A 14,685-nucleotide genomic window follows, 5' to 3' on the forward strand; every position below is an offset into this window, starting at 1 on the left:
TTAATGTATAATTTATTTTACTTTTAATGTAGATCATAATTAATAACTACTACAGGTATATTTATGGTTACTTATATAAAAAATTATAATCTAAAACTTATTTTATTCTTCCTTGGTCTACCTATATGTTTAACACATCTTAAAATTGTAAGAAACACTTTCTATTTTACAAACGGCACTCGTAGTACGTTGAATTATTCTACTTAACGCTAAGATATTTTATCGTGTGTCAGCGTCTTTGTTCACAATAGTCGGCCACGACCGCTGGTGGTTGGTGGCTGGTGCCATTAAAGAGGTCAGGAGTCAAAAAGAGGCTTCTGTACACGACGCACGTCGACGAAGCTTATGTTGTGATACGTACGTCGTACGTGGAGGAACGAAAGACAGCTAAAATTAGAATAGATGCACCGATTTCTGAGGGAAAGATTTACTTTAGGAATATTTCAAAAAGAACAAGTCTTTCCTCAACAGGTGATATTAAACCTTTACAATTTATATTTAGTACAGCCAGTCACAGGAGGTGAGGCGCCGGTGGCGCAGCCCGACATACGACAAATGTGAACAGCGATAATTGAGATCATATGCAAGCGTTGATCCGACACATTTATTTTCCGAACGGGTAGGCTGACAAAACAAAACAAACGTACTTAGTAATTTTAATTCACAAAGCAAGTTGGCGGCTCGAGCAATTCACTAGTATATCTTTTGACACTTTTTAATGAACCTATATTTTACTTATAACAAGTTGGTTACCAAGGTCACTTCTTGTATTTCAGTATAATATACATACTTCACAATATAATAATAATATAGTAATATTTTTTAAATTGGGATTTTTTAAATTATCTCGCGGGCAGGATCATATCATACAGTGGGCTGTTTTAAAAGATAGACTTATATTAAAGGTATATATATGCCTGAACTGTCACTTTCATATAAAATTAGTTTGCGACTTTCTTCTACATACTCTTCTACTTCTACATACAATTCTGTTAGGGCATCTTGACTAAGCACCCAGCTGTAACGATATTACTAAGGTATTCTGTCTGCTGCCAAGTTTCAAGTGCCAACTGCCAATGTCAAATTGCAAAAACATCTGCTTGTCAAAAGTATACATTTTGTGTTGCATTCGGCTTTTTTCGCGTAGTTTATAATCATAACAAAGTGGAATTACGGCTTGATAACAAAAACATGGGCGATAGATGTGAAGCTAAGGTAGGTTGCATTATTATGTTATGCAATACATAAGTCATAGAAATAAATACTATCTTGTTTGCGGTGCCCTCCATGTGACCTTGCTTATGTTCATAACAAGCAATTAATAAAACCATATTATGATGTCCTTATCTAAGTGAATTGAGCAATAGAAAAACTGGATAAAGTGTTTGATTATATTTAATATAATTTTCCCCCTTCTTCTGATAACACCTAAATGAGGTTACATAGAGATTTTTCGCAAAAACGTCTACAGGTCACCTGAAGATTGGGTTGTGTGTGCCTATCATATAACCCACATGTTATTTATTTGTCCCTAATGTAATAAATATTAGTATGAATAGATTAAATGCAAAAATTAAATTCAAAATTCCAGGCAGATGACCACAGGCTGAAACCAGCGGTAAGGTCTATGTAGATAAATTTTTTTGTCACTAATTTGGTTTTGGATTTATAAGTCTTATTATAAACACATGTTTTTATGAAGAAAGTTTTTATTCTATTGTTTATAAGTGCATGAAAGAAATTAATGTTATTATTCTTTAAGAATTATAGTTTGTATTTGTTATATATTATAGATATAGTATAAAGAAACAATTTTTTTTCATTAAACTTGTAATACAATACTAGCACATCACCTGTATCAATATCAATGCCACAAAGTATATAGTGTAGTTTATTCAGTTGAGTTAAAATAAAACAAAATGAATGACATGGAAAACTTGTATGTAGCAAACTATGTAATTATGAACAACTAGTAAAATCTATTTAAGGATATATACTTTTTAATGTTTAAAAATAAACTTAATCACGTTTACTAATACATACATACTTTTGCAGATAAAACAAGTGAATATGTGATTGTTTATAACATTATAAAAAAAAATATAATTTTATATATTATTTTTAAAAAGTTTTAAACAATAATTACTTAATATACATTTTGTAAAAAAAAAAAATTATTAAATTAATACATACCTACATGTTTTATTTTCAGCAATCATGGTCAGCAAGAGTATACTTTTGTAATATTATTTTTTAATATGACCGAAAGATGCAAAGGTGTAGTTCTGTGTAGTTTTTGTAGATATTTTGCATGTGTAGACACATGTGGAATTTCATTAATCCATTATATATATAATTTAGAAACATGATATTTTTTAGTTCATACACATTAAGAAAACATCAAATTAAAATTAATGGAATTTGTGAATGTCAATTTACCTAATTGCTGTAATTTAATTGACAACTAGTAATTAAAAAGTCATTAGCAATATATTTATTATCAAATTCAATATGGCAATGAAGCTTATTATTTTTTTGGAATATAGCAGTATTTTTTTAATCGCACTTAAACAGCATTGTTTGAAGACTGCCTATTCGGCAAATTTACTTCAGTGATGATCGTCAGTCATAGCCAAATAAACAATTTTTATCTGTACTTAAATATTTCACTTAAGTTATATTTACATTACTAATAATTGTCAATGACTGATACAACAAGTACTTATAGACTCATTTGCCCTAATCATGTTGTAGATAAACAGTACTCTTGTACTGTCTACTATATATTTAGTTAGGAGACAAATAGCTTACTGAAAACAAGTGTAGTTGTAGTAGTGTTAGAACCCTTGAGTTTAAATAAAATGGATTGGCTTATAAACGTAAGTATTTTTTGTAATCACAGTGAGTTTGAACTTGAATTAAATTTAATACATGGCCAATACTGATGGTTTTTAATATTTGAGAAGTTTTAATAAAATGTGTGGAAATTTAGGTGTTTATTTCGTCAACTTTATTAAAGTGGTGAATATTTTATGATGTGTCTTCACGATGGCTTTCAAATATCTTAAAAAAAAACACAACAATATAGGACTTTCGTCCTCCCATAGGTTTTATAGCTTTATTAACTAGGGATACGATAAAGCGATTATGGATTACCTTATATACACACTCACATCTTGGAATGTCCCCAGAAACTATAAGTTACTACTCTATGTATAGAGGCTACCTGTAACCTAAATTATGTTAGAGGGAATGATTTTTAATCATTATTACTTTTGAATAAAATAAATACGTATTAAATAAATTTACGCAGAATAGTTTTCTTATATAACTCTTCAACATTTGCCCACATTAAAAGAAAATTATTAGTTATGTGTAGGTATATATAAAAAGATAATTAATTGTAGTTAAACGGTCGCTGTAAGTTGACGTTGGTTTTGTGTTTCTCTCATCGCGGTATTGATAATACAAATGGATTTGCTTTCGAAGGTAATAATTTAATAAAAATTGTTATGGACATTTTTATTTTAAAATATGTATTAAAATGGAAACTATTGCTTAGTTACCGATAATAATTTACACATTATCTAAAGTAAATTTTTTAAAATAAAATTTGTTATCGTAATTATTAAACAAAGTAATTGTTGTCGCGATAGTTATTAGAACATGAATTGTTATTTATTCGTAAGTTACGAATAAGTATATATTATGTATTGTTTAACTAAACGTTACGAATCGTAACGTTTAGTTAAACAATAAAAAATATCTATGTTATTTTGGCATATGTAAAGTTATTTTTCAAGCGTAGACTCCTATAATTCTGTCAAAAAGTTAAAAAAAATGTAAAAGTCTGATAATTCTTTATATATAAAAAATATATTTTAATTTCTTTTAAAAATCAAATTTATATTGAAAAAACCTAGCTCTTTTATAAAAATTCAATTGTAGTAAATGATAATTAAAGTCCGTCTCGTATCTTTATCTGTAAATAAAAATAATAATAAGGTTTATCTGGTCATAGGTTACAATAACTAAAATAATCAAGTTATCAAAATTTTAATGGCGCTAATTACCACAACATATCAAGACTAGAAAACAAATACATATATATGTTTTAAGTATAGGCTGTCTGTCCACATATGAACTCGCAAACCTTTACAGTAACTAGCTGTCAATATCTGGATTTATACGTTCTTAGCACTTAATCTTAGTAATTATTATCTGTGCAGTTGACATATATGTAATCACTTCTGGAGATTATTTAAAACGATGAAGTTCTGTATATAAATTATAGGCTTGTGTTGTGTAAATTGTGGCTCTGTGTAAATTATGTCGTTATATACTTGCAAGGTTAAATAGGTAATTTTATATGTATAGTTCTATACTGTTGGGACGCGTTCGTGCATATCTGTTTTCTTGTTATACCATCTCTAGATTATAGATACCTACTGTTCATGGTAGAGGACATGTTGAACAATTGATTGTTGAATTATTTACCCCTGGCATTATGTTCCAGTACTTAATATCCGTTCACAAATCCAGAACTTTTGTATCATACTCGCCTAAACAGAAGATAATCTTGAGTAATCAGACAGTTAAATCATGAAACAATTAATGGTTGCCGCAAACTTTATTAAAGACTTTGAGGTGTTACAATGTTCATTCGTTAGTATTTGGTGTATGAACTGACAAAATACTACTTTGGATTTCAGTTGGTTTTGCACATGGACTTCGTCAATTAATTCATGTAATAGCCAAATATATATCTGTGCGTACCAACTGCTGAAACATTTTTTACTTCGCCTGATTTTCGTTCCACTAAGTCCAAGTCCAAATGATTGATAATATAAAAAATGCCTATCACGATCATTATTTATGATAAAAGTGTTTACAATAAATATGTACGTAAAGTTTAGGTACTGATGCAATAAGTTTTTCAAAGTGATCATGATTATGAAAGAATTATTTTTTCGCCTGACTTTCGTTCCACTGAGTCAAATGATTGATAATATACCAAATTGCCTATCATGATTATTATTTATGATAAAGTGTTTACAATAATTATGTATATAACGTTTAGGTACTATTACAATAAGTTTTTCAAAGTTATCATGATTATGAAAGGAACATTTTTTCGCCTGACTTTCGTTCCACTGAGTCAAATGATTGATTGTATATTAAAATGCATATCACGATTACTATTTATAATAAAAGTGTTTACAAGAATTATGTACATAATGTGTTAGTACTATTGGTATAGGTTTTTTAAAGTAATCATGATTATGAAAGAATTATTTTTTCGCCCGAGTTTCATTCCAAATCAAATTATTGATAATATACCAAAATGCCTATCACGATTACTATTTATGATAAAAGTATGTCACAATCATTATGTATATAACGTTTAGGAACTAACGTAATAAGTTTCTCAAATTATCACGACTACTAAATAATATTTATTTCGCCTTCAGTCAAATGATCGATATGAATGATTGTTTCACTGATCAAAAATTTCAGTGAAACAGTTTTCGGCGTACAAAGGGGTATTATTATATGTTGAGTTAAAAATGTATCAAGGATTCTCATGGTTGTCTACACAGTTAAAATAACTTGAACAATTAACTTGAATGTGCAAGCAAAACAATCGGTAAACGGAATGGGAACACACTACACATTTATTTAAAGCTTTAAAATCGATATCTATACTACTATAAATACAATATCAAAAGGCTTCAGAACAACGCAAAATTGCGTTATGGTTGTGTTGTGCGACTCTCATACCTGAGGTCGTAGGTTCGATCCCGGCTGTGCACCAATGGAGTTTCTATGTGCGCATTTAACATGTGCTCGAACGGTGAAGGAAAACATCGCGAGGAAACCGACATGTGTTAGACCCAAAAAGTCGACCCTATTAGATTTAAAAATGATCATGAAACAGAATAAGAAATCTGAGGCCAAAATCTAAAGAGGTTGTAGCGCCACTGATTTATTTTTTCGTGTTCATCTTATGTGTTATTATTATTATTAAGTCTTTCTTTATTTCCAACCACTTTAACTCACTAATATATTAAGATACAACGCAACACACAAAATATGTATAAATTTGAATTTAGAATTTTTTTTTAAAAGGTAGAAATTGTCAGGTAAAGTAAAAAGTTACCGATTAAATAGTGGGTATAAATATTTTGTAGGAGTTATGTTTGTATATTATAAATATAACTAAGAACAGAGCGTACCAATTCTTAAAAAGCCGGCAACGCACTCGCGAGCCCTTTGGCATTGAGAGTGTCCATGGGCGGCGGTATCACTTAACATCAGGTGAGCCTCCTGCTCGTTTGCCCCCTGTTCTATAAAAAATATATATTTATATCTTATTATTTGAGTTTCTCCGATATTTATATCTATTGTTAATATAACATTAAAATGATATTTTAAAGTCGTTAAAAGTTGTTATAGCGTGCCTGTGTGTCTGCGGCATTCCAGCTCATACACGAAAAAGGTTTTTTATTATCAAGCATGTCCGATGTGATTATTAGCTACAATTTATGAAGATCTGTTCAGGTGTTTAAACAACGTTAGTAGTCCATTCCAATCTGTCAAAATTAGGCAGTGAATCGTGCACATATAGAGATGTACTTTTTCCAAACATATATTTGATTTTAAATTTGGAATGTACCATTGAGCTACTCTAATTTTAATGCTATAAGGTTTTATTTAAAAAAGTGTATTTTTTTGAATGTAGGTGATTTTATTATTTTGATTCGTCTCGTGCATCGATGATTCTCGACGTCTATTGCGCTCCAGTAATGAAGTCAATTGAAGCTAATAAATTAAAGACAAACCGTTCTGGAAAATTCTTATCGCTTCAGGCTAAATTATTTCAGGATTGTTAAATTAAATGAATTACAAAAAACAATTTTATAAATATTTATTTGCCAGTATTTACATATTATTTCAAAATGTGGCTATCCAAATACGTTTCTACAAATATAAACATTTCAAAGTATCATTTTTTTACTTATCGGTATGGATTTTACATAGTGTACCTTTTATAAATTCACATGCTACTTTTTACATGCATACTATTATTCTCTAACCGCAATGTATTATTATTGTAATATAGTTAATATTTTATTGTAAGTTCGTTTAATTTTCTACCTACTTATTAAAAATAAAAGATAAATATGGATTTTTGTTACGAATTAAAATAAAATATAGCCATTCGTCGCCATCGTATTATCTTGTTGTGCAATTCTAAGTAAATTTTAATACGCTGTTATTTTATAGCTAATTGAATTTAATTAGGCGCGAAATATTTTTATCTGCAGTATCAGATTTTACGATTAGTTATCTAGTGTGTGTGCGCGCAACGAAGGTAACTCACGCGTGTTCTTTATTTCTATCTTATCCATAGACAAGATATTATATCTAGTATTAGCCAAATTATAAGACGCACATTTCGTTTTAATTGGCTTAGTTTGGAGGCAGGCATTTGTTGGTTTTGTTATATTAATCAGTGATGGCAAGTGAGACAGAATTTATACGTTCGTGGGTATGTATTCCTAGATATGATTGATAAAATGACGATTAAAAATATTTTTTACAATCTTAATTATAGGCCATTAAATTATGTCACGCTAAATGAATATAATTAATTGTATCGTAGAATTTTTCAATGAAATATAGTTGGAATTTTAATTTACATAAATTAATACAAGTCTAAGCAAATACTATGAAAATCGGTAAACAGAGGTCGTAATATCGCGTATAACAATATTTATTATAGTAATAACTTGAATAAGTAGTTCTTTTTATATATGTATGTATGATTAAAAATTATTTATATTTTTTATAATGATCGTACTACCTGGTGTCACGTTAAATCGAATTTAAACATTTTATAAATTTTCCCTAACTTGACGTGAAAACCACGAAAGAAAATTATAACTTTTTTATTGCATCACAATTTATTACGAAATATGTATTGATGATTTCATCCTACGATTATTTACGATATTATTTATGATTAATACAATATGTAATTATTGAAAATGCATCCACGACTAGCGAAAAATTTAAATCAAAACGTATTTTATCATATTGGTGAGAAAGATTTAAATTAACCTAACTGTTACCTGTAACATGATGTTACTACTAAAGTAGGAGTTCCTTAATCAAGGGCGTAGAGTGGGCGAGAAGAACTGCCAAGACTCCACTATTTATGGCCAAGTTTTGGTCTACAAGAAATTTGGAATTAACTGCAACCATTACGCCATTCTTTACTTGACAACATTAAGGGCCTGTTTCACAATGTATGGATAAAGTGCCAAATAGCTATGCAACACATAAATTATTCGAAAGATAAAAGTTCCAAATAAGATACTTCGCATTTCATGACGTTATAGCGCTATCTGACAGTCGTGAAACGCAAAAATACTGTTTATTATACAAATAAGTAACAAATAGCTTATTTGGAACTTTTTTTTTTTTTTATAGAACAAGGGGCAAACGGGCAGGAGGCTCACCTGATGTTAAGTGATACCGCCGCCCATGGACACGCTCAATGCCAGAGGGCTCGCGAGTGCGTTGCCGGCCTTTTAAGAATTGGTACGCTCTTTTCTTGAAGGACCCTAAGTCGAATTGGTTCGGAAATACTTCAGTTGGCAGCTGGTTCTACAGAGAAACATGGGAAACAGGCCCTAAATATCGGCTTGGTGACAGAATTCGTTAATTACTTACTTTCCAGTTAATTAATTACGTAAACTCTAAATCTTCTCTTTTCTATGTGTTGGCAACATTGACTGAAAAGCGATCGGAAAGTCGATTTACATAAATAATATAATAAATTCCTATTTTCTGTAACACTCACATAATTTATATTTCTCAAGGTGACATAAGAACAATTATATAAGTCATTTTATTATGCGTATAGAGTATCATTCATGATATATCATACCAAGGTTATGTTTGTATCATTTAATTTGATTAATGCGTGTCAATTCAATGCTCAAAGATTTAATATTTTCAATTATAAAGCAAGAACACACTCCAAAAAATTTCATTACTGGATTACATTTATTTGAATAGTTGATTTATTAATTTAAAAAAATGGTTTTTAGATACCTATACTTTATTTTTGTTAATTATTTATTATAATGCATACTAAATTTATGTATTCACTTAAGGGCGTAATTTCGGAATCTGTTATTAACAGTAGCAGTGGAGGACAGTGTAATCTGACCATTTATCGTGTTTTATATCAGAGGTCAAGTCAAAGGTCATTGCTTTTTGTTCATGTACTGAGGCACTTAATTCTATCAATTATTTGTACAGTTCATTATAAATGTAATATCATACCTATAGATATGTCCATGTAAAACTATCTTTAACAAAAAAATAAATAAAATATAAATAGCCTTTAATTCTAATAAAAATAACTAATAAATTAAAATTATAATAAAAGTTAATAATTATTGTTTATCTATAGAAAATTATTACATTTTTATATTTATTATATCTTATTACATTATTTTATATTAAATATCTATCTAATTATATTTTTCCTTAAAAAATCAATTTTTACCTTCCTCAAGCCTAATAAAGATCGGCCAGCGTCCTCCTATCGCATTTGGGGCCGTCCTTTACCTCATGGTCCATTCCATTAGGTGACGAGTTTAATTAAGTTTAGTACTTTAGTAGTAGTTTCAGTACTGTTCCATTTTAAAGTTTACCCACGTGTCTCGTCTACTTCCATTTTGTCATACTTGTCTGAGGCTTTTGACAACTATTTGACCTATTTTTGGGAATCATATGACGCCTAAAATACAGCCCCCAAGGCTCCTCTGACAAACTGCTACTTTTTTTTACTAACTCAAACAAATATATTCCGCAAATTGTATGAAAAAAAAGGAAATTTCGTTTTTTTTACTAAGATTTCGAATATTAAATACAAATTAAAATAATTGCGATGTTGCCGACCGCAAGATGTCATTATGTTACAAGTAATATTAACGTCATGCATATTATTATGTTATTAGTGTATTTTTCTCAGTATTTTGCTCAATTTGATAATGTGAAGTCCCATTATAGTAACTTATCAGTGGATACTGCGGAATTTAAACGGAAGTAGTTAGATTAAATGACAGTAATCGAAATCAAAACATTCAAATATTAGCGTTAAATGTATCAGCATTTAAGAAACCAAGCATAGTTATATGTATAAATTCGAAAATAATATGAATAATTCCCATCTTCTAGATCCGGAGTCACCAAAGAACACCCTCAGGATCCAGAGATTTTAAAGAAGCAACCAAAAGGGATGCTCTAGCTCGCCTGGAGGTGGAATTAGAGAGGTTACTCTCGAGCCTTCCTGAACCCAAGAGACCATCAGTCGAGAAGGAGTTCAAGGGCTTTAAGAACTTATTTAGCAGGTTCTTGGCTGAACGTGAGTATTATGTTATATCTGATGTATACTAAAAAGATATCTTTGCTACAAAGAGTGATTTCCTAGAGGTTGTTTTAAACAAAAAACGTTTTGTTTTTAACTTGGATGGAGAAATTATGTTTGTTATACGTTGTTTAAACATTAAGGCCCATATACTAATTCGTATTTCAAGTACCACCTCGAGCGCTAAATATGTCAAATGTCACATAGGAAAAATGGTTTGACAGTTCTTGAAACTTGTTTTAAGTTTTGATCGAGAAAGCATTCTTGTTTATTTAGGTGGGCCTTAATTGATCTTAAGATTTCCAATTAATTGGTATTAGTCATGCCATACTAGAGTTATTGCACTATTTAATATATTTATATGTTGGAATTACAGAAGGGCCGTCTGTAACATGGGAGAAAATCCAGAAGTTGCCCGAGGGTGCTGTCATCGACTACTCCACTCTGAGCACGCCGACCACAGATAACATCCACCATATGCTGGATAAGCTGGTTGTAGTAAAGTTAAATGGTGGTCTAGGCACGTCCATGGGTTGCAAAGGACCTAAGTCCGTAATTCAGGTCCGGAATGAGCTTACGTTTCTGGATTTAACTGTACAACAAATTGAGGTGAGGAAGTCTACAAAAACTCATAAAGAATAATCTATAAAAAGATGCATAAATGTGTGTGAAATGTTTTCGAAAACGTTATAATCTATAATGTAAAGTAAATGTATAAATAAAAATATTATATACATGTTGAATTGTAACAAGATGCCAATACAAATGATGTAACGGATCTGTTTAGGGAGTATTTTCATTGCACTATTTTGACGTGTGTCAAAGTATTTAACGACTTTTTGTAAAGGGGGGAATGCTGTAGCGTGCCTATATTGATGTAACTTGATATATATGGCATCGTAACGTTAACAAGTTTAGTTTTTTATTGTCAGTCGTATCCGAACCGCGTTGAGGAATAAATGTATTAAATTATGAAGCATTTTCAGTGATAGCACCCTGATAACTTAAATACATTTATGCCTTTTTCAGCACCTTAATAGAACCTACAAATGTAATGTACCACTGGTTCTGATGAACTCGTTCAACACGGACGAAGATACTCAGAAAGTGATCCGCAAGTACAAGGGCTTGAAATTGGATATTCATACATTTAACCAATCTTGTCACCCGAGAATTAACAGGGAATCATTGCTGCCCGTACCAAAGAATATAGACGTACATAATGATATTGAAGCGTAAGTACTAAAATGATTTTTTAATACAGTTGCTCAAAAAGTGGCATATTGCAGGGAGGTATAGCGTTCGGAAAGTGGGCTATTACACACTCGTGCTTTTTCTTTGCCATTCCCGCACTCGTGCGTTTTCTTTGCCAACTGTCAAAACAATGTGTATTAAAAAGAAAAAACCAACCACGAAGGTTTTATTAAAAAGATTCATAGAAGTTTTTATGATATATGATTTCTAAATATTATAATAATTGGATTCAATAAGTTCGATTAGGTTTCTTTTCATTTCATATCAATTAAAAAAATATTAAAAAGAATTTTATAATATATGCAAATACGTATTTTTAAAAAGTTTACGAATAATTGGATTCAATAAGTTAGGTTAGGTTTATTTTATTTCATACCAATAAAAAAAATATTAAAAAGAAAAAACAAGCTTTGCTCATATTCTTTGCGGTTGGCGCCATTTTCCAAAAATGTTCTTTCGAGTTGAGTTATTTGTTGCACAAAATGAGTAATTTCGACGATATTTTATTTGAATGAATACCACCCGAACGCAGTATAATTGCAATTGTTCTCCAAAGCATTTTGCTTTTGAACTCCAGAACAATTTACCGGAAACATATAAGTCGCTACATATCTACGTGCAACGAATTTATTCCGTAGAGAGAAGAGAAAAAAAGCAAATAGTTTAATTAAATTGCTTAATTTTTTCGCAACTGTATTAAAAATAGTCGTTCAGTACACGTGCGGAACCGTCATTGCAACTTGTCCCGACTGTCAACCCTCACCTTCGGCTGCGCCTCGGCTCGGGTAGACATTCGTCGGAACTCGTTGCAATGACAGGCTTTCCGCACTTGTAATGAAATGTACTATTTTGAAGTTGTATTCAGTCTGTGCCAAATGACATTTCTAGACCAATCATAGACACGACACCTGACCAATCACAATGAAAGGAATCGAATTGTTTAACGATGTCATAGAATTCTAAATAAATTGAATTTGAATTTCGAATCCTTGTTAGCTTTGCAGTGAATTTGTATAAGTTTTTATAATACATAATTTACGGAGATATTTTAGTGTTTATCCATCTCTCGTTCGCTCTTTAAGTTAAAAATTTAGTTTTTTAAGAGTTTATAATTCTATATCTTTTACATATATATTTAATATTGTGAATAAAACTTGTAGAATTTTAAGCCAACGGGAAATGTTCTCTTTCCATTATCGGTTTTTTTCATTTCTTTTTATTTCCATTTTCAGGTGGTATCCCCCGGGTCACGGTGACTTCTACGAATCCTTCTATAACTCGGGTCTCCTCCAGAAATTCATCAAAGAAGGCCGAACTTACTGCTTCATCAGCAACATCGACAACCTTGGAGCGACCGTCGACCTGAACATTTTAAGTCTTCTCCTGAATCCTGACCAGAAAAGCGCTGAATTCGTCATGGAAGTAACCGACAAGACCCGAGCCGATGTCAAAGGAGGCACTCTCATTCAGTACGAAGACAAATTGAGGCTCCTGGAAATTGCCCAAGTGCCGAAAGAACACGTCGATGACTTCAAGTCAGTCAGCCAGTTCAAGTTCTTCAACACGAACAACTTATGGGCGAAATTGGATGCCATTCAAAGGGTGGTAGAACAGGGTTCCCTTAACATGGAGATAATCGTCAATAACAAGAGTTTGGCTGACGGTCTCAACGTGATCCAACTGGAGACGGCAGTCGGTGCGGCGATGAAGTGTTTCGAGGGTGGAATTGGGGTGAATGTGCCGAGGAGCCGGTTCTTACCGGTGAAGAAGACGTCAGATTTGCTGCTAGTGATGTCCAATTTGTATAGTCTGTCGCACGGATCGCTAGTGATGTCCCCGCAGCGAATGTTTCCGTCTACGCCTCTAGTGAAGTTGGGTGACAATCATTTTGCGAAGGTTAAGGAATTCTTGAATAGATTCGCGACTATTCCGGACCTGATCGAGTTGGACCATTTGACGGTGTCCGGTGATGTTACATTTGGGAGAGGTGTTTCTTTGAAGGTGAATATTTATTTATTGATAAGTGATTGAAAATATGAGAAAAATATGGCGTTTCAAATTGTAAATACTTTAACGTACTTTTAATTATTAAAAAGTTTTCTATATTGTCGATAACTATAACGTTTTTATAGATTTTAACTACTTATTAACAGAACTCATTGTATGACTGAAGTATCGTGTATTGTATGACAGTAGAATCCTTTAAATTATTTTTCAAAATCATTTGATTTTAAAAACATGTGTAATCAATGTGTTTATTTGTTGTTTGTTATTATAATTGTATTAATAGCCATTATTATTTTTAGTGTAATATTTTTTTTAATTTTAATTATTAATAATAATTTATAATTTTCAGGGTACAGTAATAATAATTGCTAATCACGGAGATCGAATCGACATCCCATCAGGAGCTCTGCTAGAAAACAAAATAGTATCAGGAAATCTGCGTATATTAGATCACTAATGAAAAAAAATCTATTTATATTTTATTATATTATCCTTTATAAAATAATTTATTAAATATTTCGTCAATGTTTAGTCAAAATTTAACTTTCAAAAACAAATTTCTTGATTCTTATTGTTATTTATACTAGAATAATTCCATAGTTGTAGGTATAGTCAATTTTATTTTTACAAGATATTGTCGTCTCTTTCATATATTAGAAGAAAGAGCAAGACAGTGCAGTGTTATTATGTATTTCATGTTTCAACTATAAATATTACGATTTTATTTTAATGGATAAGCACAAGATTAGGACGTAAGTATAATTTATCTTTTTCTAATGTTTGTATATTAATATTTTTCATGTTAGAAGGAGTGCCAATGGGGAATAAAAAATTTTGCATATTTTGTCTTTGATTTTCTTAATACCTTATATATTATCATACCTTATATAATAAAGAGTACCGAGAGTTTTTTACGCCGGCTTTATCTCTCGGCCAACACCCTCTTCTTCGCCGATGAGTAGGGCTGCCTACAGGTT

The 14,685-nt window shown here is 30.9% G+C and overlaps 1 protein-coding gene across 5 annotated transcripts; it reads left to right on the forward strand.

Annotated features, from left to right (window-relative positions):
• Window positions 1-1,076: 1,076 nt before the first annotated feature.
• On the forward strand, window positions 1,077-14,546 carry LOC110998613 (UTP--glucose-1-phosphate uridylyltransferase). Of its 5 annotated transcripts, XM_022267330.2 has the most exons (7): window positions 1,082-1,215; window positions 1,592-1,618; window positions 10,258-10,444; window positions 10,824-11,056; window positions 11,477-11,682; window positions 12,934-13,702; window positions 14,058-14,546. In XM_022267330.2, exons 1-7 carry the CDS (start codon window positions 1,192-1,194, stop codon window positions 14,163-14,165), a joined length of 1,554 nt encoding a protein of 517 aa, XP_022123022.1. In that variant the 5' UTR covers window positions 1,082-1,191; the 3' UTR covers window positions 14,166-14,546. The 5 variants fall into 5 exon arrangements, with proteins under 5 accessions (XP_022123025.1, XP_022123022.1, XP_022123027.1 ...); XM_022267333.2 differs by lacking the exon at window positions 1,592-1,618 and having other exon boundaries at window positions 1,077-1,215; XM_022267335.2 differs by lacking the exons at window positions 1,082-1,215; window positions 1,592-1,618 and adding an exon at window positions 2,734-2,879.
• Window positions 14,547-14,685: the final 139 nt, after the last annotated feature.

Source organism: Pieris rapae, chromosome 14 (genome assembly GCF_905147795.1).
Source record: "Pieris rapae chromosome 14, ilPieRapa1.1, whole genome shotgun sequence".
NCBI lineage: Eukaryota > Metazoa > Arthropoda > Insecta > Lepidoptera > Pieridae > Pieris > Pieris rapae.

Coding starts and splice junctions, on each gene's coding strand:
- LOC110998613 (XM_022267330.2), top strand. CDS start 1,192: ATGGGCGATAGATGTGAAGCTAAG. Junction 11,683..12,933: donor GTACATAATGATATTGAAGC/GTAAGTACTAAA, acceptor TTCCATTTTCAG/GTGGTATCCCCCGGGTCACG. Junction 13,703..14,057: donor GGAGAGGTGTTTCTTTGAAG/GTGAATATTTAT, acceptor TATAATTTTCAG/GGTACAGTAATAATAATTGC.